This window comes from Conger conger, chromosome 11, assembly GCF_963514075.1.
Source record: "Conger conger chromosome 11, fConCon1.1, whole genome shotgun sequence".
Classification (NCBI taxonomy): Eukaryota; Metazoa; Chordata; class Actinopteri; order Anguilliformes; family Congridae; genus Conger; species Conger conger.
In genome coordinates, this window is record NC_083770.1 from 24,693,316 (window position 1) to 24,718,069 (window position 24,754).

Below are 24,754 nucleotides of genomic sequence, written 5' to 3' on the forward strand. Positions count from 1 at the left end.
CAAATCTAACACGGAGCAAAATGTAACACATTAATTAATACATTAAAGAATGTGTTCGTATCCTAAAACATTGAATTGCATTTCTGTGTGTGAACTTTTAAAGCTATTAAGACTGGTAGGTGCCCATGCCCTGAAAAGCGGCTCGACAAGTTTTTAGAATAACAACTACAAGTAGACAAGCAAGGTATGGGGGAGAAGTGAACACAGACACAGGTTGTCAGTGTAGGCCCTATCATAGTGATGACTGTTTTATAGCATAACATTAAGTGGCGGCATTCTATGCTCAAGTAGAAGGCTATGTCCGAAAATCCATCTCACTTATGTCAATTGACTTTTGACTGTTAATAAATAATTCATAACAACCACCCTAACTTATTTTTAGTGATAATAAAAACAAAAACATTTTTTATAACACAGCTGGTCTTATAAAACACTAGTGAGGATTTCTTAAACCTCCAACAAAACAAATGTATTTACACTAAAGTATCTGACAAAGTTAGATTCTCAGTTCTTAATCCCCCTCCCATTCCTCAACATGAATTATTCCCGAACCTTCCGAACTCCTACAAAATTGTGGCCTCTTCCGTTTGGAAGCACATTGATTCGCTCCTCCTCACTTCTTCACGCATGGAACATTGCATGATTGGATTCCCCTTCTTGCTGGAAGCTTGCAGGTTATACCCTTGGTGCCAGGGAGGGAAAACGAGGGAGGAAGATAATATACCGGTAATTGATCCTTTCCCGTTCATAATTCGGAACCGAACCCCACTTGGCCTGACCTCCATATTTCATCCTGGCATTCTGGGGATTCCCCACATGAAGCAAGTGAAGGAAACGTCAGGAAGAAAGCATACAATTTGGAATCGAACCCAGCCCATAGTCAGGTCTTCGTTTGTTTTTCGTCATGACGGAAACGCGCAAATAACAGGGGTATTTTTCTCTGTTGGTGAGTTCTGATTGGTGCTTCGTGGTAATCATGGCGTGCTAGAGGCGGGCTTCCTTTATGCGAAGTCGGATCTTTTTTGTTTCTCCGTTGACTACGGCGTCTGCGCAAAATAGAAAACGAGGTAGCATTTTCGCGGCCTTTGAGGTTGTGTTATGATTCAATCCTAAATCTAACTGGAAAGATAAACATAAAGTTATCTGTCCTGCTACAGTTGAGGATTGACGCAAACAAGAGCTCAAACTGGAATTGTTGGCTGTTTGAAAAGGTTTGCAAATGTATCCGATGTGCTATTCAGACAGCTAACGTTATACATCTGGCTGGCTGGCTGGCTAGCTAGCTAGCTGAAATATCAGTGTGTTGGGAGACTGAATAATGGAAACATTCTTGCTTGAGGCGATTAGATGGCTAACGTTATGTCTTATAACATTAGCGCAAGAAAACAAATTAACTCTAGCCAGCCGAATAGCTACCGTCAGTTATGTAACGTAATGGCATGTTTTGAATTGTGTAGCTTGTGCGCTATCCAGAAAATAGTCACTGAGTGGGCCTTCCACGTGAGAATGCACAAATCTGTTGTTCTCTGAACAGACCAGATTCAATGAATGCCATGAATGAGTTATGCAATATATCGCCAATTTGTTATAAAATGTTTGCTGATTTAGGTCAACACTAAATCATCAAACGCAGCCAATTTAATGCAATTTATTTAACCATATTGCATTGACATGATTGCATCATTAGCTACATGCATTTTACAGTTACACTTGTTAGATTGCTGTTTAAATGTTGCATGCATTTTCCCAGGCTTTTTTGAATTGCATATGGCTGGTTCATATTAGTTGCATATTTAATTAATATTCTTGCATGATCTAACTGTTTACACATAATATTCTTGAGCAACTTTCTGCATATCTTACTTGTAGGAAAATCAGGACCATAAATAAATTATTGGATTATAAATGGACCAACACTTTTGGATAAAGAAGATTGTTGGAACTCCAAGGGACGGATCATAAAGTGTTTCACCCACTGAAAGTTGTATTTCCATAATGGCCTTTTCAAACTACAGCAGCTTAAACCGAGCGCAGCTCACCTTTGAGTACCTGCATACAAACTCGTAAGTATCTAGGCAGGAGAAATATAATTCACCTGTTGCACAAATCACAGCCCCAGAGGTGTAGGAAACTGTGGGCCAGTTTCACAGACATAGATTCAGCCTAGCCCACCACTAAATTTATTTCTGAATGGAGATTCCTCATACAAAACTCAATTTAGTCTAGGACTAGGCTTAATCTGTGCAGGTGAAAGTGGCCCTATATGTTTTTAAGATTTTAAAGCTGTTATCCTTTGGGGTAAAGGTAATGGTTGGGGTTGCCCTGGAAGTCAAAGTGCATCATTCTTTTTTTCAAATGTTATGAATTGTATCTTGGGCTATAATCCTCAGGCATTTTGGATCATGTCTCCATTGCCTCGGAGATGACTATTGGCTTTGCTAGCTGGCGTAGAAAATACATGCATCTGCATGATAAACAAAGTGACTCCACCGTATGAAAGAAATGAGCCCATCTGATGTCATGTCGCTCATTGCCGCTCCAAATTGCAATTTATTTCAGTGTGGCATCAGTTCACCATCTGAACTTAGGATATATGTCAGAACAGCTTTGGACAGGCTGTGCGTCGGGGAGATTTTATTGTTCACAAATTGGATAATCTAATCCAATGTAGGAGGCTTGGCTGAACATAAAAATAGCTATTTAGAAAATATATATTTTCATATTTTTGTGATCAAATGTTATTTATTTTAAAAACAAAATTATACAAAGAAATCCCCTCTCCGAACATAAGAAATTATACAAATCAAATACATGAAATTGTCATAACTTTAACAGCTGCTGACCACCAGGCATCTATTTTTATGGTTAGCTCCATGAATCTGATAACTTGGAGAGAACTATTTACCCAATGAGATCAGGGGCTACATGTATAAAGCCGCTCAGAATTACTTCAAAGCATGGTCTCAAACTTTGACTTAGTTAACTCTTTCCACTTTGCCTTCCTAGAGGGCAATTTCCACTTATTTTTGTACTAGTCCTATAAAAGTGTCAATATCTCAAACCATTTACTGCATGAAGATTTAATTCAATTTAATTGAAGATTTAATTCAAAAAAGATGATACGACTTTAGTACTGAATATCTCTCTTTCAAAGTCAAGGACCAACCCAGAACTACTTTATATTTGTGCACAAACTTGAAAGATGAAGATATCAACATGTATTCAAAGTCCACATGTTTTCCCAATACTGCACCCAGATGTCCTCAGGTATCCCCAAATCTTTTCGAATACAAAACATTTGCATATCCCTTTGTCCAGACACAAAACTGCTCAGAAAAGCTTATTTTTTTCGATAAAATAAAACACACATGACGGTTTTTTACATCATACATGAGTGTTTTTATAAAGCATGCCCAAAGTGTCAAGCTCTTCAGATAGGATTACTCACCCTAATGCTTTCTCACCAAACTGCGTCATATTTAAAATGGAACTTTATTTCAAAATTAGATTAACTAGAACCCTGTTAACCCCATTAGCCAGTACAATTACAGGTTTATCTATAGCAAGTCCAAATCCTGTAATTATGCATGTCTATATTCATTCTGCTATGTGAATGCAGCGATATTCCTAAACTCCTCCTCTCCTGAATTGTCTCCTTAAGCTGACGCTGTTTCGCCTTGTTTAACTTTGGCTTGCAAATTGGCAAATTCAGCCCGTAGCTCTGCCATGTCGCATGAATATTGAGTGATTTCGGCTTGTATGGACCGGGTCCCATCCTCGATCAGCGGGAGCTGCATTTCAAAGTATTGCCCGTGTTTTTCCAATGCTACCTCTACTACGCTCGCTTACAATAGCATGCTGAGTCCGGAGCAAGCACATGTCTCTTCCTCAAAGAATTGGACATAACCGATATCTTGAATGATAGTGCTAATAAACTGTGTTGTGAGAGATCAGTTAAGTTGGTTATTTGTGGAAAATAAATCAATAATGAGGAGAAAGGCCACGGCAGCCATCTTCCTAGTAGGTTGCATGATCTCCTATATTTTCATCTTCATTTTTGTTTCTGAGGATATACCAGCGTTACAGATTTGACAGCATTTGTTTGAAGATCTACTTCCCAATCAAATTCTATCAACGCATTTGTTGTCATCAGGAATGGTTCTGACATTGAGAACCATCTGAAATGATTTTGAATGTTATCAAGATGGCCGCCAAATAGCATTGATTTAAATGTTATATGTTCCTGTTATATTTAATCAGATTTGAAAATGGTCACATACTCGACCGTAATATATAAGAAGCAATCCAAAAGCTCTCGTAACATATTTCAGTAACTACTGTAAACAGACGACTTCACCAACAGAACTGCAGAATGCAAACTACTAGTTTGCCGCAAAAACAGGATGGCCAGGTTACAGTTTGCTAAGTACATAAAAGGGCATGCTGAGTTCTAGAAAAAGGTCTTGTGGACAGATTAGACCAATGTTGACTTGTACCAGTGTGATGGCAAGAGCAAGTGTGGAGACTAAAGGAACTGCCTATGAGCCAATGTAACATTGTGGCATGTATTGCTGCAGCAGGTACTGGCTCACTTGGCTTCATTGATGTAATTGCTGAGTGCACCAGCAGAATGAATTCTGAAGCCTCTTATGTGCTGACTCACTGGACAGTGCTTCATTCTACAGCAAGACAATGGGCCTCATGCAATACCACTTGTATGAACAGATTTTTTCTTAAATCAAAAGTTAAGAGAATTTTCTCTTCTGGAGGAACAACATTATGAGTGGTCCCAACCTGTCGTTTGTATCACGTACACATTTTCCCCTAGAAATGTATTTTGCTGCAGAAACTGTGCTGCGGTGACTTCATCATTATCAGCAACATTCTTTAGCTATAGTTGTCATCATTTTAAATGTACCATTTATACATTTATTTTTAATGTTGTCATTATGCCAATTTATTATTCGGAACATTAGATGCAAAATGTAAGATTTTTGCAGGCGCCATACGCAACACCGCCATATAAATAAGCCCATGTAGGCTACGTAACGTAGCAGTTACTGTACATTGATTCTCATATGTTGACTTTGACTGGCCAGTCCAAATAGATTTTACCTAAAGATTTATTATTATTTTTTTGCATTTAGGCCTTAGTTGCTCAATTATGTGGCCTAAGCAACACAATCATGAGCAACCATTCACTAATTGCAAGAAGTCATGGTGTGGGTGTGCCAAGTCTTGTGTGCTTTGGGGTTACAGAAAACTTTAAAGCTGTAATGACACGTATTGCATGAATGGTAAAAAAAAAAAAAAAAAATCAGTCTGTCCTAAAATTTGACATGATATTCCGGAGCATACAAGCTGAATGATGACTTGCCATTGCTAAAGCTGCCACGTCCCCATGTGACCTGTAATTGGAGACTGACAAATAGACGGCCTGCATTGTTTCAAATTGACTGGTTGAAGAGAGACAGAAATGTATACCGTTTTCCTTCTTAAAGCACCACTAATGGGCAGTGGCACCAAAACATGTGCACTTCCACGGCATCCAGTAGGATTTTTATTTATTTTAAAGTGAACATTTTTGGTAATTGAGGTTCAGACTCCACAGATTCTTTTAAGTCCAATTCGGTGAAGATGGACTGAATATCCCCAGGCTAGGTTGAGAAAGTAGGCTGCCGATGTTGGTTCTTCAGTCAAGGTTGTTTGGTTTAAGTAGACAGGTCTAAGGATTCATTCTTAAAGACCCTGTGCAGTTTTCTTGCATTTAAATTGTTCCTTTAGTTTCTATATATATATATATATTTTTTTCTACTTATTAGACTGCTTCGAAAACCTGAATTTCTTAATATAGAAGACTGGCCGGGCATGTCAGTTGTCCTAATTATTCATGCATTCACTTTTGATTGACAGCCTGTTAGCTAGTTATCATACGACCGTAATAATGGATAATGAGTACTGCAATGATAGCATTAGAAATATTGAGCCGTATATGTATGAGTCATCACTGTTAATCCTAGGCCTCGCCAAAATGAAAAAAAATTCCATCGCTGAAGCAGTTACACTCACCAGGTAACATTAGCTATATTTACACTAGATAAGTACAGCTCATTGCTACATTAGTAAAATTATTGATAGCCAGACAGCAAGTAAATAGCCAGATGGCAAGTAAATTAGGGAGATGAGGTTAATGGTAGTTAACCATTAGTTTGTAGGCTTGGTTTGGTTAATAGCAGAATGTCAACTAGCTTGGATGGATGCTTACTCGACCTGGTCCATTCAACCAGTAAGCATCCTTTTGGGCTAAACATCATCGACAGAGAAGTAAAGTGAGGTTAGGATGGCTGACATTATGATTTGTAACATAATCTATATCAATGTTGAGTAACTGATCATTTTAAGCAAAGGCTTAATTAGATTATTGATAGCATAAAGGCTATCTAGGATTCCCTGGTTGGATTAATTAGCTATTAATTAATGCATTTCATGCCCAATACATAAATATTCATACTGGGTGAGTCTTTTGGCCACCACACAATGGTCAATGCAAATTAGAAACATTTGGGACTTCATGATTTCGATACCAATACCAAATACACCACCACGCGGCAATGTCGAGCATTGTATTTTTAGAAGATCTCACTTCTCTCATCAGAACATGAAATGTATTGCTTTGTCATTATAAAAATAAAGTAACAGGAGTCATCCATCAATATGGGAAAAGCCAAAAAACTCAATTCAGAAGAGATGGATCTTTGATTGACCTTCACATGTCTGGTAAGGCGTACAAAACAAATACATAAATGGTTAAAACAACCACTTAGCACTTTAAGAGTGAAAAAACATATGGAATGGTTGCAAACTTGCCAGGCAGAGGACACATGTCTCCACAGAGGGGGAGGAGGATGATGAGGGTTCGATTAAGATAGCATAATGAATTCAACAAAAGTACCTGGAGGTTTTGGCAGTAAATTTGGTCATCTCTGCTAAGAAGCCGAGACTTGCTTGTAAGTGGATTTTTTAGCAGAAAAATGACTCCAAACATACATCCAAGTCCACACAGAAGTGGTTAAGTGAGAACAATATCTGTGTTCTGCAGTCTCCAGACTTAAATCCCATGAACAACCTGACGTCTGTTCTTGAAATGGGCAAACCCGAGGATATCAATGATCTTCAAAAGTTCTGGATGGATGATCGCAATCTGAGGAAAAGACCCCCGGCAGTCATCTTTGCCAGAGGTGGTTGCACAAAGTATTGAACCTGGTGTGCCAATAATTGTGAAACCAGTTTTGTTGGTTGAATATATTTTTTATTTAAGTTAATAAAGTGCACTACTTTACACATGTTTGAAAACAAAATAAATTATGGTATTTTTTTAGTTTACAGTATTTTCTGTGTGCCTATTTTTGAAGGGTGCCAGTAATTTTGGTCCTGACTGTATGAGTGAGGTTTCAGTTTAAGGAGGCGATTACTTTTCACATGGTTAATGTCGGTGTTTGATAACTTTTTTCATTAAATAATTCTGCATGAAAACAGCCTAAATCAATATGATAAAGTAATTTTGCTTTACTTGCAGGACAACCCATGAGTTTCTCTTTGGAGCTCTGGCTGAGCTTGTGGACAATGCAAGGTAACTTTTAACTATTAACTATTTCTGCTAGGATTAGTCTTTTCTGACACTCTAGGCGCTACAGCAACATTGAACAAATTACGGCCATCCCATTTGAATGCACCAAATATCTCCCATGTGTGTACCTCCCTATCCTGAACAAATTTGCTCATACAATAGAACTTCATTTAAAGTTTCATTTTGTTTGGTAACTGTCTGAAACATTTTCTGGCTGAACACGATTTTGGGTTTGTGTAGTCTTTAACTAAATGATCTATTTACTTGTTGCTATTCTTAACTAAAATATCTGCTAGTTCTAGAAGTTTGGAAGTCATACACCAAGTGGTGCTGACGTAGCAAGCCATTAAGGCAAACTTGACTGGTAAAAATGGAAGGTGACCGATTTTGTCAACCCCGTCTGTCACATTGCTGGATTATGATTTATTCTTGTGGAACCACTTCAAAATTGCAATTTTTTAAATAATTCACTCTTGTATCCAATACACACCAAAGTTTTGTTTGGATCAGGTTTGGAATACATGACAAAGTATGTTCTATGGCTTGCCTTTGGTGCTTGGCCTTCAATATCGTTGCTTGCAGCACTATTTTTTTGTTTGATTTTGCTGCTCACCCTGTGTAACCGGAAGCATGTGTCTGTTCTGTAAGCCCAGATGGCTTTTGCAAGACCTGTTGTATTGTAGCTTGTTCAGTGCTTCTGCGTAAAATGATAAACATTCAGTCATAATGACTGCTTTCTCCACAGAAACCAAGTCTGTATCTAGTGACTATCTTGTCTGATTTCATTATTATTTTGCAGGGATGCCAATGCAACTAGAATTGATATCTACACAGGTATGTCACAGCCAACTGTAGAAATGAAAAGGCTATTTGGTTCAAATCAAATGAGCTGGATTTGTTTCATGTGATTAATGACTTCCTGAAATTGCTTTGTGTTTAAGCATGCATTTATCTATATTTCTGACAAAAATAGAAAAAATTCAATTGACAATTGGTAATCCCTTGTCTGTTTACATCTCCCCATGGTGCCGTCCCAATCTTGAAGGTTCCATCTGCATTTGTTTTGTTTTGGGACTTGTCCTGCGTCTACTAAGTAGCTAAATAAATGCTTGAATTTTCTAGAACATTAGCTAAATCTTAAACGCACATTTAACTTGTGGAAAGGTGAAACTTTACACTTTTTTTGTGTAAAGTTTATTGTAGAACTCCATTTAAAATGACTAAACTGATTACCATAAACATAAGGGAATTTGCCTAAAATACTCTCGGGCTGCACAATGTATCGTAGATATTTAAAAAAGACGACTTGAACTGCAATAGTATTTATTTAAGTTGATGTTCTGTTAACTAAATTGGCATTTCATGTGCAATTTGTTCAATGAAAGCATTTGGAAAGAATTTAATTATTTTTATTTGGCGTAGTTGCTCGTCGGAATAATCAGAACTATTTGTAAGATATTTTGTGATATATAAAGCAATCCTGGCTGGAAGGTATTGCTCTACGGTTGGTAAATTCAGAACCTTTCAATTTGTTAGATTCCTAACTGTGTCAACATGCCAAGTAATATTGTCCTGGATGGTGTGACACAAAATGTCTGTGATACTACTATATATCAAGTTAATTAGCTTTAATAAATATAGCTAGTCCTATGCCTATAGCTATGCCACCAAGAAATTGAATGAGGAAATTGAAACTCAAAATTACAGTCGCTGATTTGTTTGTTTTAATGGTCTGTGAAAATGAAATTGTGGTGAAAATCCATCCTCACTCTAATATCTTTCTCATTAATGATTCTTCTCTAAATTCAGAGAGCAGGCCAGACCTACGAGGAGGTTTCATGCTATGTTTCCTTGACGATGGAACAGGAATGGACCCCAGTGAGTAATTATGTGTATGTTTATAGTAGTTGAGTAGTATAATCCACTGTTTAATAGACTAGGGTGATGATGACGGATGTTACAAATTGGAGGGTTATAAACAAATAATTTTTGGGCAGCTACCAATGCCATTCATTATTGTCAGTACTGTAGTTCATTATGTGCTAAAGAACAGGGACTCCTGGGAAGTATTATCAATGTTACTGACCAGCTGAAATCCCTTTACCTACAGATGAAGCAACTCATGTTATCCAGTTTGGGAAATCCAGCAAGAGGTCCCCTGAATCCACACACATCGGACAGTATGGTAATGGGTTGAAATCGTAAGTGCTTGTGTCTGTTTGATTTGCGGGGAGAGTGAGAATACCATTAAAATTTGATGAACTGTTTTGAAAATCAGTTTTTTAAAATTTTGTTCTATCAAAGTAATTCATATATTTGTGTGTCTGTTTACCTTTCAGGGGGTCCATGCGGATAGGGAAGGACTTTATTCTGTTTACCAAAAAAGAAAACATGCTGACCTGCCTATTTCTGTCTCGGACATTTCACGAGGAGGAGGGTTTGGATGAGGTGAGGTTATAACTGATGCCCCAGTCTAGTGGAGAAGTAATTTGATGCCCATTGTAGCAAAAATGGTCTCTTGATTTCTGACTAGACTTAAATGCCTTATGAGAAAATACAAAGGTGCTATGTTCAAAGTAGTTTAACACATCTAGGTGTAAATACCGGGAAATAAAAGCTGAAATTCTGAACTCTTGTCTTGTGTTCATCTTTTTATCTCAACTCCAAATGTATTCAGTGTATTCAAAAAAACAAAGGAATTGGCCTTGCTCCTCCAATACTTTTGGATGGGGCTGGAAATGTAATTTTTTTGTCATTGCCATAAACCTTAACAAAATACAAGGAGAGTTTTAATCTTTTTCTACAGGTTATTGTCCCTCTTCCTACCTGGGACATCCAAAATAAGCAGCCGGTCACACAGGATCCCGAAAAGCACGCTATTGAAACCGAGCTCATCTACAAGTACTCACCCTTCAAAACTGAGGCCCAGCTGATGGAGCAGTTTAAGAAAATTGATGGAGACAGTGGTAAGTCCCTTCTCCACTTTTTCAAAAACAGTCAGCTACCAGTCTCCAGTTATATTACCAATAATATGGTCATAGCTGTTTCTGGCTAGCTAACCCTTGTTTTTTAACACTCTTCTGGCAGATGCAAAATCTGGGTAATCCTCACCTATTTATGTCATGTTCGATTTAAGGCTTTATAACTCTGAATGTGAGCTTCAGAGACATTTGGACCGCTTTCAGCACTAACAGAAATAAAGTGCCCAAATACAAAAAGATCTATGTGAAAATGCAAGTATTAAGTTGCAGTTGAAAATGTAAAATGGGTAAAACTATGCATTTCCTGGATCACAAGCTCCTTGACCACAAGTGTGCAAAAGCTGAGAATTATATGCAGAACTAATAAAGATGTAAGCAGTGTAACCTGGTGTCCCTTAGTGTCTCCAAATCTATCCTAATGGCTAAATTGTGTGTTGCTCTCAATCATAAAATCATATATTTTACTACAAATCAACAGTTTTGATTCATGAAGCTCATTCCTGCACCATTTCCTAGTGGGAATCGCTTTCTCTTCATCAGCATATGGTCTAAGATATCTAGGGGTCCAATAACCTATCCAAAACCTTCATTATAACCTGTTCATTATAAAGCATATACACCTTAGGGTGGTTTAAGATGAGACATTGATATCACTTTGAAAGATAATGTAAAGGAAATGTGACACTGGTGCACATACCTAAACATCTAATCATTCACTCTTGTAAGTTAACCCTCCTTGTCTGTTTGGGGTCAATTCGACCCCATTCAGTGTATGACATCGCTTAAAAACCAGCTAACCCTTTTTTAATATTGATACTGTATGATTTTTCTAATTCTGTTCCAGCTTGGCATTCACATGTGTTGTGCAGTGTTATTTTGATCCTCCATGGGTGTAGAAAATGTAACAAAATATAAAAACATTTACATTCTTTTCTCAGTTGTCTTTCTGAATGATTCTGGTGGCACTTTCCCATACAGGTGCCAAGCTTTCACTTACTGTTCCTTAGGCTCTAAAATAAGGTGTTTCTCCCAGATTTTTCACATCTTTTTATAACAAGCAAGTAATTTGGGAGACAATGAGAAGGATAATTTTTTAAATTACAATATCTTTGTGTTTATTTCAAAAGTTTGGTTCAATTTGACCCCAAATGTAAAACTGGTCACTGAACTGGTCATCTTAACATAATAGGAGGATTAAGTATGGAATTCTTTGGCCATTTATCCAAAAAATAATGAGTGTACATGTTTAATCTAAAAAAAAAAAAAACAGTTCAGTAACTGCAACACTTCTTTGTTTTTATATTGTCTCAAGTCTCAATGTGGTTGTTTGTTATGTGAGGAGAACTAAGAGGAGGTTTAAGGATAGGCTTGGGGAACACAAGACTGCAATCTGAACAAAAACCCTGCATTACAAAATCAAGGTTTTATCATTATTGGGCCTGGTTTAGTGCTTGGTGCATCCACCTTTGGCAAGGATTTCAGCTGGGAATCTTTTCCTGTAATGTCTAGGTTACTGAACACATTTGGAGGGATTTGGGACCAGGCCCCAAAGCAGATCCCTGTAAGATCCTTTGCATTCTTGGGTTTGTGCTCATCAACTGCCCTCTTCAGTTCAGCTCGCAGGTTTCGATTGGATTGAAGTGCTTTGTTGTCATGGAACCATTTCAGTGTTGATTTTGAGGTACGCTTTCATCAACATCTGGCTGGAATGTCCACCTACAAACAAGTCTCAGCCACAATTTTCTGATGCTTAGTGGAATCCATTATACCATTGATATTCACCAGGGCCCCTAGACCTGTGCCTCTCCTTTTATGCATCTCTGCTTCGATGCCAATGCTGTATCTGACCAAACATTCCATTATGGTCTAGTTCGGTCATTTAAATTACGATTGAAGAAAGTGCTATGGTCATATGGGACTCGAGTGTAACATTTTGATCAGATACTCCATCGGCATGCTTGCCGTCAAAATGGGGGCATACAAGGAGAGTGCCTACAGTTGGCTCCAGAATTATTGCCAACTTTAATAAAAATGAATTTAAAAAAGGCTATTTATAATAAACACATCTAATGTTAAAACATTGGAAAATTAATTTCAGTTAATTAACTCATGTTTCAACGTTTGTCTAATTTTAGGTGACATAGGACATCTAAAACCAAAGAGAGATTGATGCAAACAACACTCGTTACAAAGTGAAAAATGTATTAAAATCAAACAAAGGAAAAGCACTTGCAGTCCTCGGGGACACAAGGCACCTGCTCTAATGTGGCGTCAATTTTCAATAGTAGAGTTTCAGACGAATACATCCTTACCAACAGGTCTTCAGATAAGGCAGATAAGGCAAAGAGGACGAGGTAGGCTCACCTGGATGCTTTTATGGGCGGTGAGCCAAGCTTCATCAGGTCAGTCACATGACTTTGTTGATATAAGGTCTCGAGGATCGGTAGGGGGATTGCATCATTCAATGTTTGCACTGTGGCGATGGTCTGAGTGAGTTTGATTAGATCCAGCCTTACCCACAACAACGGACATCTTTTAAAATCTGGCCCTCTTGTTTACTGTTGCTTTGTCGAGCAAGCTTTGTGCAACAAAGCAAACATGGCAATGGAAAAAATGTGGACTACTGAAGGAAATATTCAGTAAAACCAGAATTAAATAAGTTCTACAAAGAAGAGTAGGCTTTAATTCCTCCACAGCAGTGTGAAAGACTGATATCCAATTCTAGAAAGCATTTGGTTTCAATTATTGCTGCTAAGGGTGATGCAAGCATTTATTAAGGGGGCAATGATTTAGGTTTAATTAATTTTTAGGTTTATTTAAATGTATTCTATGTTAACTCAGTTTCCCTTTGTCTAATATAAAATTTTGTCTAAAGATCTGAAACCATTCAGTGTGACAAATATGTAAAGATCGAGGAAATCAGGAAGGGTGCAAATACTTTTATGCCGCACTCTAGTGTACATCATATTACATATTATAAACATTATGAGCACCTGCCTTATATGCTGTTGGTCTTCCTTGAGCTGACAAAATGGCTTTGACCGGCTGAGGCATGGACTCTACAAGACCTCTGAAGGTGCCCCAGTGCCCAAAATGTTACACTCGGTATATGGCACAAAGACGTTCACAGCAGATCCTTTAAGTCCTGTAAGTTGCGAGATGGTGCCACCATGGATCAGACTTGTTGTTCCAGCACATTCCCCAGATCAGTTTCAGATCTAGGGAATTTGGAGGCCAGAGCAACACCTTGAACCATTCATCATGTCCCTCAAACAATTCCCGGACAATTTATGCAGTGTGGCAGGGAGCATTATCCTGCTGAATGAGGTGGCTGCCATTGGGGAATACCGTTGCCATGAAGGGGTGTACCTGGTCCACGAAAATCTTTAGGTAGGTGGCACTTGTAAAATTGACGTCCACATGAATGCCGGGAACCATGGTTTCCCTGCAGAACATTACCCAGAACATCACTCTCCGTCCACCGGCTTGTCTTCTTCCCACAGTGCATCCTGGTGCCATCTCTTCCCCAGGTAAACGGTGAACACGTACCTGGTTGTCCACACGATGTAAAAGAACACGGGACTCATTGGACCAGGCACCCTTCTTCCATTGCTCCAAGGTCCAGTTCTGATGCTCTTGTGCCCATTGTAGGCACTTTCGGCAGTGGACAGGGGTTAGCATGGCACACTGACTGGTCTGCGGCTGTGACTTGTGCCACAGTAGCCCTTCTGTCGGTTTGGACCAGATAGGCCCTTGTCAAAGTCACTCAGGTCTTTGCGCCTGTCCATTTCTCCCACATCCAACAGGTTGACTACGAGAGCCAACTGTGCACTTACCATGTAATATATCCTAGACCTTGGCATGCACCAATATTACTCACTTCATCTGTGAGTGATCATAATGCTTTGACTCAACGGAGTAGTCAATTAAACAAGCAACAAACCATCTTAAATGCAGTAATTGATTTTAGTGCTCATTAAGTAACATTTCATGTTATTCAAACGTTGATCTGTGTCTTTGCTTTCTGTTAACATATGGTTTTAAAGGTACAAGTTCTGAAAAACTGGTGAAATTAGGTACATCTTTGCTACCTTGGTGCAAACATTGCTGTACTTCCTAATCTTCGAGGGGTTCATTTGTCCTCAAGGGCACCGCTTGATCATAAAAGGCCAACTGCTGGTCTGTGATCAAAGCTTGATCACTAGTAATGGTTTGCAAGGCTATGCTTGGACTATTGCTGATTGTAGGAGGGGCATTGCGAAGGGTCAACAGATCGCCTCAATCAGAATAGAGTATTGCACAATGTGGAGTAACTACAGATGAACAAATTCACTGATCATAGAACCTGTTATTCCATGCCCCCCACCCCTTCAAATTTGAAGTTGTTTCATCGGGTTTGGAGTTCATGGTTTACTATAACGTGTCCCATGATGCCAACTGTTTTTTCAGGTACCCTAGTCATAATCTATAATCTGAAATTGATGGACACCAGGGAACCTGAGCTGGATGTGGAGACAGACCACCAAGACATCCTGATGGCTGGGACAACACCAGAGGGAGTGTCAGTGACCGCTTTTTCTTTATATGAGCCAATTCAGGTTTTGGGGAATGTAACATGTAGGTTGTACAAAATGTGTTGCTTATCCTAGAAAATGGCAATGACTTGCATGGTAAAGCCTTGATCACACTGATACAATGCAATGTCATTTGTTCATACTTTTATGGTGAGGTGTCACTCCTGAGTCGTTGTTTTTATTTGTGGTCTGGGCTTTGATTGGTAGAATAGCCTAATTATTTATGTCAATGAAAAGGTCAAAATGTTGGACTATAGACTCAAAGGTTTCTGACCATAACATGTTGCCTGTTTAACTACAGTGTTATTATTCTTTAAATTCAAACCGAGTGCTTTTCCTTTTGGCCTAAATTATGCAATCCAGATCTCGTCATTGATGGAAAAAATAGCTATATTTACTTAAAATCTTCATAGCTAGGTGGTTAATTTTGGGCTACTGACGGTAGCTAGGTTAGGTAACCTCTACCATAGTTAGAGCTAGTTGTTAGAAAGTATGAAAAGAGGCAGGATCTCCAGTTTTGCAAGAAAATGTAGGGGGCATTTTGTGATATTCACTGTAGTGTACCGAATTATCAGTGTGATTGAGGCTGAAGCAAATGGGAGAACTCCAGAAGAATAGAATTCCTGAAAGTTCTATACAAGCAAAAAACAGTCCAGTTGGCGCATTGTTTGAGCTTTTATATTACAGAAAGTCCTGCCATTTCAAGGTGAAGTATGTGTTTCTGAAGCATTGAAGCACACCTTAAGTGTGGAAATGGCAAAACGTGCTCCTCTTGCTCCTCCCCAACACAGGAAGCCTGAGCGCCGCTCTTTCCGGGCCTATGCTGCTGTCCTCTACATCGACCCCAGAATGAGAATCTTTATCCAGGGGCACAAAGTGCGCACAAAGAGGCTCTCCTGCTGCCTCTACAAACCCAGGTACACAAAACTCTTTAGATAGTTTATTCACCGGAACATACTGACATACAAACGCATCAAGAATTGCAGTCTCAGAACAAAATATACAGATTTTACAAATGTGAACTGTTTTGAATTGTAACTTGCAAAACATCTTATTCTCAGTGGCTCTATTTTTTTGCTTTTTATTATCTATAAGCTTATCAAGCAGTTAAGTTCCCCAACATTGCAACAGTTCTAAGATGTGCCCCTTAGTATAATTTGGATAGTGATTCTTTGGTTTAATTTTTGCCTTTTTGTATCTCTCTTAATTATCTCTGAATAGGGTATTCAGGTTTGGATTAATCCCTTGTAACTACTGCACTAGTGTTTGATTGCCATCTTGAAACAAGAGTGAAATGAAATTATTAAAACATTGCACATACCAGTATAAGAGCCGAGTAAGAATAAAATCCAACTCTTTACTTTTGTGATGATGGTCTCTGAGTGCTACTGTCTGAAGACTTTTTACACTTCTTTCACCCTTTCTCAGGGTATACAAGTACACTTCCACACGTTTCAAAACTCGGACTGAGCAGGAGGTTAAAAGGGCTGATCATCTCGCTAAGATTGGTGAGTAGAGCACTGGGGCAGCGGGGGCGTTAGCACAATGTCACACAAGTCTGGCTGAACATTAATTATATAATCTTGTACATATCATCTTGTTCTTCAAACAGCTCATCATCCTCGTTCCATAACCTATTACCAATTACATTCTGTGTATTTATTTGTATGATGTGGAATTAGCCGTATTTTCGATTCCAACTTAAATCAAAGGAGAATCCACACTAAGTCAACAGAAACAATGATTAATAAAGAAAAGTGGGCCTAAAATAAATAAAACCACTATGAGAAAAGAACTTGGCAGTAGCATATAATTATTGACGATGGAAAGAATGGTCAGTCTAGGTGCAGTTTTACACATTGCTTATTTTTCTTTGTTATGATGCAATATTATGTGATTTGTTTTGAATGGTTCAATGAAAATCTGTCTTGTGCATTTTGATCCCGAACCTCTGGTCACGAAAGTACCAGTACACGATTCATTAGTCGCGTCCAGTACGCCGAAGCACTGCACCTTCGACTGTGCACATGCACCATTGATTTCAGAAGATACAGTCCCAAGAGCAAGGCCTGGAGGCCAAAAAGGAACTGCCCAAAGCATACCACCTCATCTGCGAAACATGGTGCTGGGGTTGTTATGGTTTGGGTACTTGTACTGGCTCATTTGTCTTCACTGATGATGCAAGAAGCAGCAGAATCTATTCTGAGGGAAAGTGCTTCATCCTATAGCAAGATAATGATCCCAAACATTCTGCTGAAGCAACAAAGGAGTTTTTCAAAGCCAAAAACAGGATTTTTTTCTTCCTTGGCCTTGTCAGTCACCTGATCTGAATCCAATTGAACATGCGATTCATATGCTGAAAAGATGAGTTTAGGTACCCAGCACATGGCAATGTCTATGGTTTATTCAAAGTAATAAACAATGATTAATTTCAGTTATGTCACATTAATATACTCCAAACATTATATCCCTGAAATGTGGGGGGACTTTATATGTATAAAAATATAATTCATCAGCATTTAACTATATGTGAATGCTTACAAATATACATTTTGGAGTACAGAAGGCAAATGTCTCAAACATCATGGGGGGCACTGTATGCAAATGTAAATGTCTTCCTGGTGTACCAATGAAATTTAAAACTGAGTGCCAACTTTGAACTAAACATTAATTCTGTTCTCATGTAGCTGAAGAGAAGGCGAGAGAGGCAGAAAGCAAAAGTTTGTCGCTTGAGCTGAAGCTGGGAGGAGACCTTTCCCGAGATGCTAGGGTAAGACACCTTCCAGAACAGCCCACTGTTTGAGTGAGTGAGTGAGTGAGTGAGACTAGATTTTTTTTACTCACTAGGCTCACTGTCAACAATAGTGCAGGAGGCTTACACTTGAAGGTAGAGGAGTATATTTTCATCATTTTTTAAATGCATTTCTCCTCGGTTTGGAATCGTGATCACACTGCCAATAGGCAAGCGTTTTCTCCTTGGAAGCATGTAATGTTGCCACTGCCTCTCTTCACACCATGGTTGACTCAAGCATCAGTTGTGTGGCATCCTGTGGAGCTGCCAGCCACAGTTGGCACTGACACAGTCCGGATTCTATACGAGACCATGGCGATGCACAGTAAACGGTCTAAAAAAAAAAAAGCTTGTAGGCTTTGTTTTTTTTTTTTGTCCTCAATATTGCTTCTCCAAGAAAGTGCCTCTCCAAGTTGTATGATGTAAACTTAATTTCATGTGACAACTGGACAATGGAGAGAACCGTTAGCTTAATGGAATTTGCATTGTGGGTGAGGGAGTAAGAAAGGGGGAACAAGTTAAAGGAGTGAAGAAGGTGGTCCTTCTGTGACCACTGCGATTTCCAAACAAGTGGGTGTCTGGTGCAGAAAAATAGAGGACATGACATCTTGTGTGTGTATATATGTATATGTGTGTGTGTATATACAGTGCATCCGGAAAGCATTCACAGCGCTTCACTTTTCCCACATTTTGTTATGTTACAGCCTTATTCCAAAATGGAATAAATTATTTTTTTTCCTCAAAATTCTACACACAACACCCCATAATGAAAACATGAAAGAAGTTTTTTTTGACAATTTTGCAAATTTATTATAAATAAAAAAATAAGAAATCACATGTACATACGTATTCCCAGCCTTTGCTCAATACTTTGTTGATGCACCTTTGGCAGCAATTACAGCCTCAAGTCTTTTTGAATATGATGCCACAAGCTTGGCACACCTATCTTTGGGAAGTTTCGCCCATTCCTCTTTGCAGCACCTCTCAAGCTCCATCAGGTTGGATGGGGAGCGTCGGTGTACAGCCATTTTCAGATCTCTCCAGAGATGTTCAATCGGATTCAAGTTTGGGCTCTGGCTGGGCCACTCAAGGACATTAACAGAGTTGTCCAGAAGCCACTCCTTTGATATCTTGGCTGTGTGTCGTTGTCCTGCTGAAAGATGTACCGTCGCCCCAGTCTGAGGTCAAGAGCGCTCTGGAGCAGGTTTTCATCCAGGATGTCTCTGTACATTGCTGCATTCATCTTTCCCTCAATCCTGACTAGTCTCCCAGTTCCTGCCGCTGAAAAACATCCCCACAGCATGGTGCTGCCACCACCATGCTTCACTGTCAGGATGGTATTGGCCAGGTGATGAGCAGTGCCTGGCTTCCTCCAAACATGACGCCTGGCATTCACGCCAAAGAGTTCAATCTTTGTCTCATCAGACCAGAGAATTTTGTTTCTCATGGTCTGAGAGTCCTTCAGGTGCCTTTTGGCAAACTCCAGACGGGCTGCCATGTGCCTTTTACTAAGGAGTGGCTTCCGTCTGGCCACTCTACCATACAGGCCTGATTGGTGGATTGCTGCAGAGATGGTTGTCCTTCTGGAAGGTTCTCCTCTCTCCACAGAGGAATGCTGGAGCTCTGACAGAGTGACCATCGGGTTCTTGGTCACCTCCCTGACTTAAGGCCCTTCTCCCCCGATTGCTCAGTTTAGACGGGCGGCCAGCTCTAGGAAGAGTCCTGGTGGTTCCGAACTTCTTCCATTTACGGATGATGGAGGCCACTGTGCTCATTGGGACCTTCAAAGCAGCAGAAATTTTTCTGTACCCTTCCCCAGATTTGTGCCTCGAGACAATCCTGTCTCGGAGGTCTACAGACAATTCCTTTGACTTCATGCTTGGTTTGTGCTCCGACATGCACTGTCAACTGTGGGACCTTATATAGACCGGTGTGTATAGATAGGTGTGTGCCTTTCCAAATCATGTCCAATCAACTGAATTTACCACAGGTGGACTCCAATTAAGCTGTAGAAACAGCTCAAGGTTGATCAGTGGAAACAGGATGCACCTGAGCTCAATTTTGAGCTTCATGGCAAAGGCTGTGAATACTTATGTACATGTGATTTCTTAAATTTTTTATTAAAAGTAAAAAACTTTCACGTTGTCATTATGGGGTATTGTGTGTAGAATCTGGAGGAAAAAAATGAATTTAATCAATTTTGGAATAAGGTATATATATGGTATATATATGTGTGTGTGTGTTTATGTATGTATAGAATTCATTACATGTGTAATTTTGAGTCTGTAGGTGCAAATTGGTGACTGAGTGACCAAGCGAATGAGCGAGCATATGAATGTACTGCATGAGGAATAAATGTCGCCCTTCTCTTGCCAGACTATGCTCCGAAAGGCTCAGGAGTCAGCCATGATGCTGCGCCGAGAAGCAGAAGTCAAGCGGAAAATTCTTGAGAACAAACATAAGTGTGTAATTTGAGATTTGTGTTATGTTTTTTGTGTCAGTTATAGATTTGATTATTCACAGTGTTTAAAAGCTTATTTATTAGCCTACTGCAAGAACAAAATTTGTGAGTCTTTCTTCAGTGTTTTTGCCGATGTGAGCAATAGCATTTGGCTTTCGTCTTTCTTTTCGAGAGAACTTCTACAAACTTCTAACAAATTTGCACGACAAAGGTGTTAGCTTCATCAGATTCAAGAGTTATGCCTCATTTCCATTGAATATGAATTATTTTCGCAAGACAATTAAGCTTGCATTGCAGAGTGAGGTTGACATTCTGATATTGCATGTAGCCCTTCTGACGTGTTTTTTGGAAATTAAACGTTTTATCATGTTTTTCATACCATGTTTGTCTTCCAAATAAATGACCCTGTTGCTTTTGGTGTCTTTGAGAATAGCATCGTGTGACACCCTCCCTCTCTATCTGCCCATCCCCAGAGCCCTTAAGGAACCCAAAGAACTTTGCTTCATATTTGGAGTGAACATTGACCAACGGGAGCTGGATGGCATGTTTGTATATAACTGCAGTCGACTTATCAAGATGTACGAGAAAGTTGGACCCCAGCTAGAGGGAGGCATGTAAGTAGCAGGTCTTTCTTGATTTCATCGAAAAGTTTTACCTCATGTTTCCTTATATCTGCAGCCACCTTAGCATGCATTCTTCTTGGTACCAGAGAGATACAACTACACTGTCTCTACACTGTGAACAACTTGTTTGATCGGTTGCTGAAGTGTTACTAGGCTTAGATGATGCACTTAGCTTCTATATTTATGTTGTGACACTGATCATTATTATTTGTTACTGCTATCTAGCAATACAGTGGGCTACAGAATAATTGGCACCTTCGATAAAATGAAGAAAAAAGGCATCTCTTCCTTTAAGCAATTGGTCCAGTAATATTTCCTGCTCTGGTTTGTCTTGTGGCAGGGCATGTGGGGGTGTGGTTGGAGTGGTAGATGTACCTTACCTAGTCCTGGAGCCCACGCACAACAAGCAGGACTTTGCAGATGCAAAGGAGTATCGTCATCTGCTGAAAGCCATGGGTGAACATCTGGTCCAGTACTGGAAAGATGTGTCAATTGGTATGACCTCCGTGTATTTGTTGTTTTTCTGGGTGGTTAAGTGGCACTATCCTAGTGTTGGCTTTCATATTATAAAATGTCTCAGCACAAGTTCTCCTGCAATCCTGTAAACTGCCCATGTTTATTCTCATACTCTATTCAGCTGAGAAGGGGATTGTAAAGTTCTGGGATGAATTTGGCTATCTCTCGGCCAACTGGAACCAGCCTCCTTCCAGTGAACTGCGCTACAAGAGGCGTCGAGCCATGGAAATTCCTGTTACAATCCAGTGTGGTAAGTAAAGCCCTCCAACCCCTCTGGCACTATGATTGTATCTTCAGCTTAAAACTTTAAATTTGCATTGGGTGCCAAGCCAAGCATTTGATATAAATAGTGAATAAAAGTGGGCCCAGGACAAGAAACTTGAGGCACACCCTTAGACACATTTAAGTGAGTCCATCAACTCTGACACATTGACTAACCATACTGCAGCTTGATTAGACCGACCTACAGTACTGTGCAGAAGTCTTAAGCACCCTAGACTTTATTTTATATTATATGTTTATTTTTTGTGTGTGTTAGTATAAAAGAACACATTTGAGATTTCCAAATATTCATTTTCAAAAAGATTTAATTTTAATTTTATAGGGACATTTTTGAATTTCATTTAAAAAAGTAACATATTACTGTAAGCAATTGACTACTTTTTACATAAAAACTTGATCAAGGCAGTCTGAGATCAAAGCAAGGAGCCAACCAAAGTCTGCAGAAGAACTGTGGCAAGTTCTCCAACATGCTTGGAACAACCTCCCTGCTGATTGTCTTAGCCAACGCTGTCCTGCAGTTCTATATCTCAGAGAAGTGATGCTGTTTTAACGCCGAAGGGTGGTCACAAAAAATATTGATTTGATTCAGTTTTTAACTATTCTGTCAAATTACTAAAATGTAATGTAAAATGTGTAGTATGTTTATTTAGGACCTTTCATTGAAAGGATCTTATCTATACAGAATGTTATACAGGTGCCTAAGACTTTTGCACAGTATTGTATGCTAATTAGTCTTTGTTTCATTATGACATGATCAACAGTGTCATTCCAATTGTCAATTAACATTAGACTGCACAACAGTACTTATTGTCCCGGGGTTCAGAAAAGTAATTACCTGTCCTTATAGCTGCAGTAATTGTGCTGTGCTGCTTTCTGAAACCCGATTGACCGAGGAGGGTGTACCTGAGAGTCAGTACAGGCCATTTTATAGCGAGACACTCCTTCTCGATGGTTCTGTGTATGACTCTCCCTGGGCCAAATCACGACAGAGGGTCTCCCAAGTGGTCACCAAGTGCGAAGAATGGGGCATACATGGTCAAAGTCGTATCTCTTTCCACAGACAAGTGTTTGAAGTGGCGGACTCTCCCTTTCCAGCTGGATGCCGTGAACAAGCGGTATCCTGACAGCTGGGTCTGTCTCATGAACCCTGACAGTACACAGGACAGGTAGCCCCTTAAAATGGAACATTTTCTCAGCCCAAGAGTGTCCAAAGACATGCATTTTAGGGACTACAGATGAAAATGAGCTTATTAGCTAACTCTGGCACATTTATTTTGAGGTGGAAACTATTGATTAATGTGCACTGTCCTAAAATAAGTAATGCATGATGACAAGTAGCCCTGATTTGCCTCAGTATGGTTTTTTTATTGATATATATATTTTTAAATATGTATGAACATTCCTTATAGGTGCGATGCTCCTGAGCAGAAGCAAAACCTTCCGGTGGGAGTGATGCGTAGGGACACCAAGTCCTCTGAAGACAAACAGAAAGAGATTTCTGAGAAGATCAGGCAACAGCAAGAGAAGCTGGATGCCCTCCAGGTGAGCACACATCAGTGCCAAACATCAGAATGCTCTTTCTTGGACAGGGTTTGTAATGTCATTGTAGTCCCATAATTAGCCAAGTCTGGTGTTCAATTACAGTATTAATAATGATTTTGTAAAGTGACTTGTGCCTGAATTCCAACCTGATGCTGTCCTACAGTGGCGTGAAAACATATTTGACCCCTTCTTCATTTTCAATTCAGTTCGATTAAACCATCACACTGCTGCCCTGATATGCAGTAGATAGTCCAAGAATTGTTTCTCCTGATGAATTTTCCTGCACAATACAGTTGTGCAGTTGTGATTTCCTGTTGAACTCAATGGAAAAAATATTCAGGAGAAACCATTCTTGTAGAATCTACTGCATATCTGACAGCAACACAGTGGTTTGAGGCTCATTTGATACCTTGGACCCTTTAAATTAAAAGCATTTAACCAGCAAATGTGTTCCATACTGTATCAGTATAATCTACAGCTGAATCTAATCCCACCCCCCAATTCCCATAGAGATCCATTCAAATGCAAAGAATTGTAGTATCGCTTGTAGGACAACCTGTAAATAAGATATCCGGACTCTGATGATGTTAATGGGTCATAGAGATCCAGAAGTCATGGCATGCTAGGGATATGCAACCAAAAACAAAACATCACTCTTATTTGATATTATGTAAATATGTCTCAAACATTGAAATGGGGGACAATGTAGAAAAATTACTGGTGATGGTGAATGTTGAAACCAAAATATATAAAAATACCCTGTGGTCTGCCCTTTAACCACTTATGAATTGCTTGATTACAAACAGAGAAAATAAAATATTAAATCAGATAAAGACAAGGTGACAAGGTGTACATTTATCTGATATTATCTTTTTACTTTCTTCTAGAAAACCACTCCCATAAAATCTCAGGCAGATGTGAAGAAATTACCTCTAGATGTCAGTATGAAGACAGCGAGTCCACAGGTGGCTGGCACTGGTTACACATTATGCACATAGATCTTCCTGTCCGTCCAGCGCTTCTGCTTGCTTACTGTGCATTTCAGAAAAGTGGGATATATAAGCAGTTGTGCGCAATATGTAATATTTTACTATCAATGGGCCTCATACAAGAACTACTCGTGCAAACAGATTTGGTCTTAAATTGCTGAAGGAGAACTTCATTCATCCATTTTCTCTACTTTAGAACAATATTTACGAGTGGGCCTGACCCATCATATGAGTCATGTAAACAAGAGCCTTGCAGCGCATGTCAGTGCAGCTTGCCTTGCACACCAAACTTTCAAACTAGGTGTTGCAGATCAAATATGAATCAAGATTCAACAACTGCATTACTTATTTCTCACATGAAATGTTTT

General features: G+C 39.3%; 1 protein-coding gene across 4 annotated transcripts in view; it reads left to right on the top strand.

Annotated features, from left to right (window-relative positions):
• The first annotated feature begins 625 nt into the window (after positions 1-625).
• morc2 (MORC family CW-type zinc finger 2) overlaps positions 626-24,754 on the top strand; it is a 37,853-nt gene continuing 13,724 nt past the window's right edge. For 3 of the 4 annotated variants that reach the window (XM_061261400.1, XM_061261402.1, XM_061261403.1), the window contains exons 1-19: positions 1,045-1,211; positions 1,870-2,063; positions 7,577-7,630; positions 8,427-8,461; positions 9,437-9,505; positions 9,738-9,828; positions 9,967-10,075; positions 10,434-10,593; positions 15,058-15,169; positions 15,974-16,099; positions 16,611-16,690; positions 17,870-17,952; positions 20,350-20,435; positions 20,908-21,048; positions 21,398-21,552; positions 21,695-21,823; positions 22,916-23,021; positions 23,265-23,397; positions 24,285-24,362. In XM_061261400.1, coding sequence (XP_061117384.1) covers positions 1,996-2,063; positions 7,577-7,630; positions 8,427-8,461; positions 9,437-9,505; positions 9,738-9,828; positions 9,967-10,075; positions 10,434-10,593; positions 15,058-15,169; positions 15,974-16,099; positions 16,611-16,690; positions 17,870-17,952; positions 20,350-20,435; positions 20,908-21,048; positions 21,398-21,552; positions 21,695-21,823; positions 22,916-23,021; positions 23,265-23,397; positions 24,285-24,362 — 1,815 coding nt within the window. In that variant the 5' untranslated portion in view covers positions 1,045-1,211; positions 1,870-1,995. Of the gene's footprint in view, positions 727-1,044; positions 1,212-1,869; positions 2,064-7,576; positions 7,631-8,426; positions 8,462-9,436; positions 9,506-9,737; positions 9,829-9,966; positions 10,076-10,433; positions 10,594-15,057; positions 15,170-15,973; positions 16,100-16,610; positions 16,691-17,869; positions 17,953-20,349; positions 20,436-20,907; positions 21,049-21,397; positions 21,553-21,694; positions 21,824-22,915; positions 23,022-23,264; positions 23,398-24,284; positions 24,363-24,754 lie in introns of those variants that run through there. The other variant, XM_061261401.1, reaches the window with a different exon arrangement.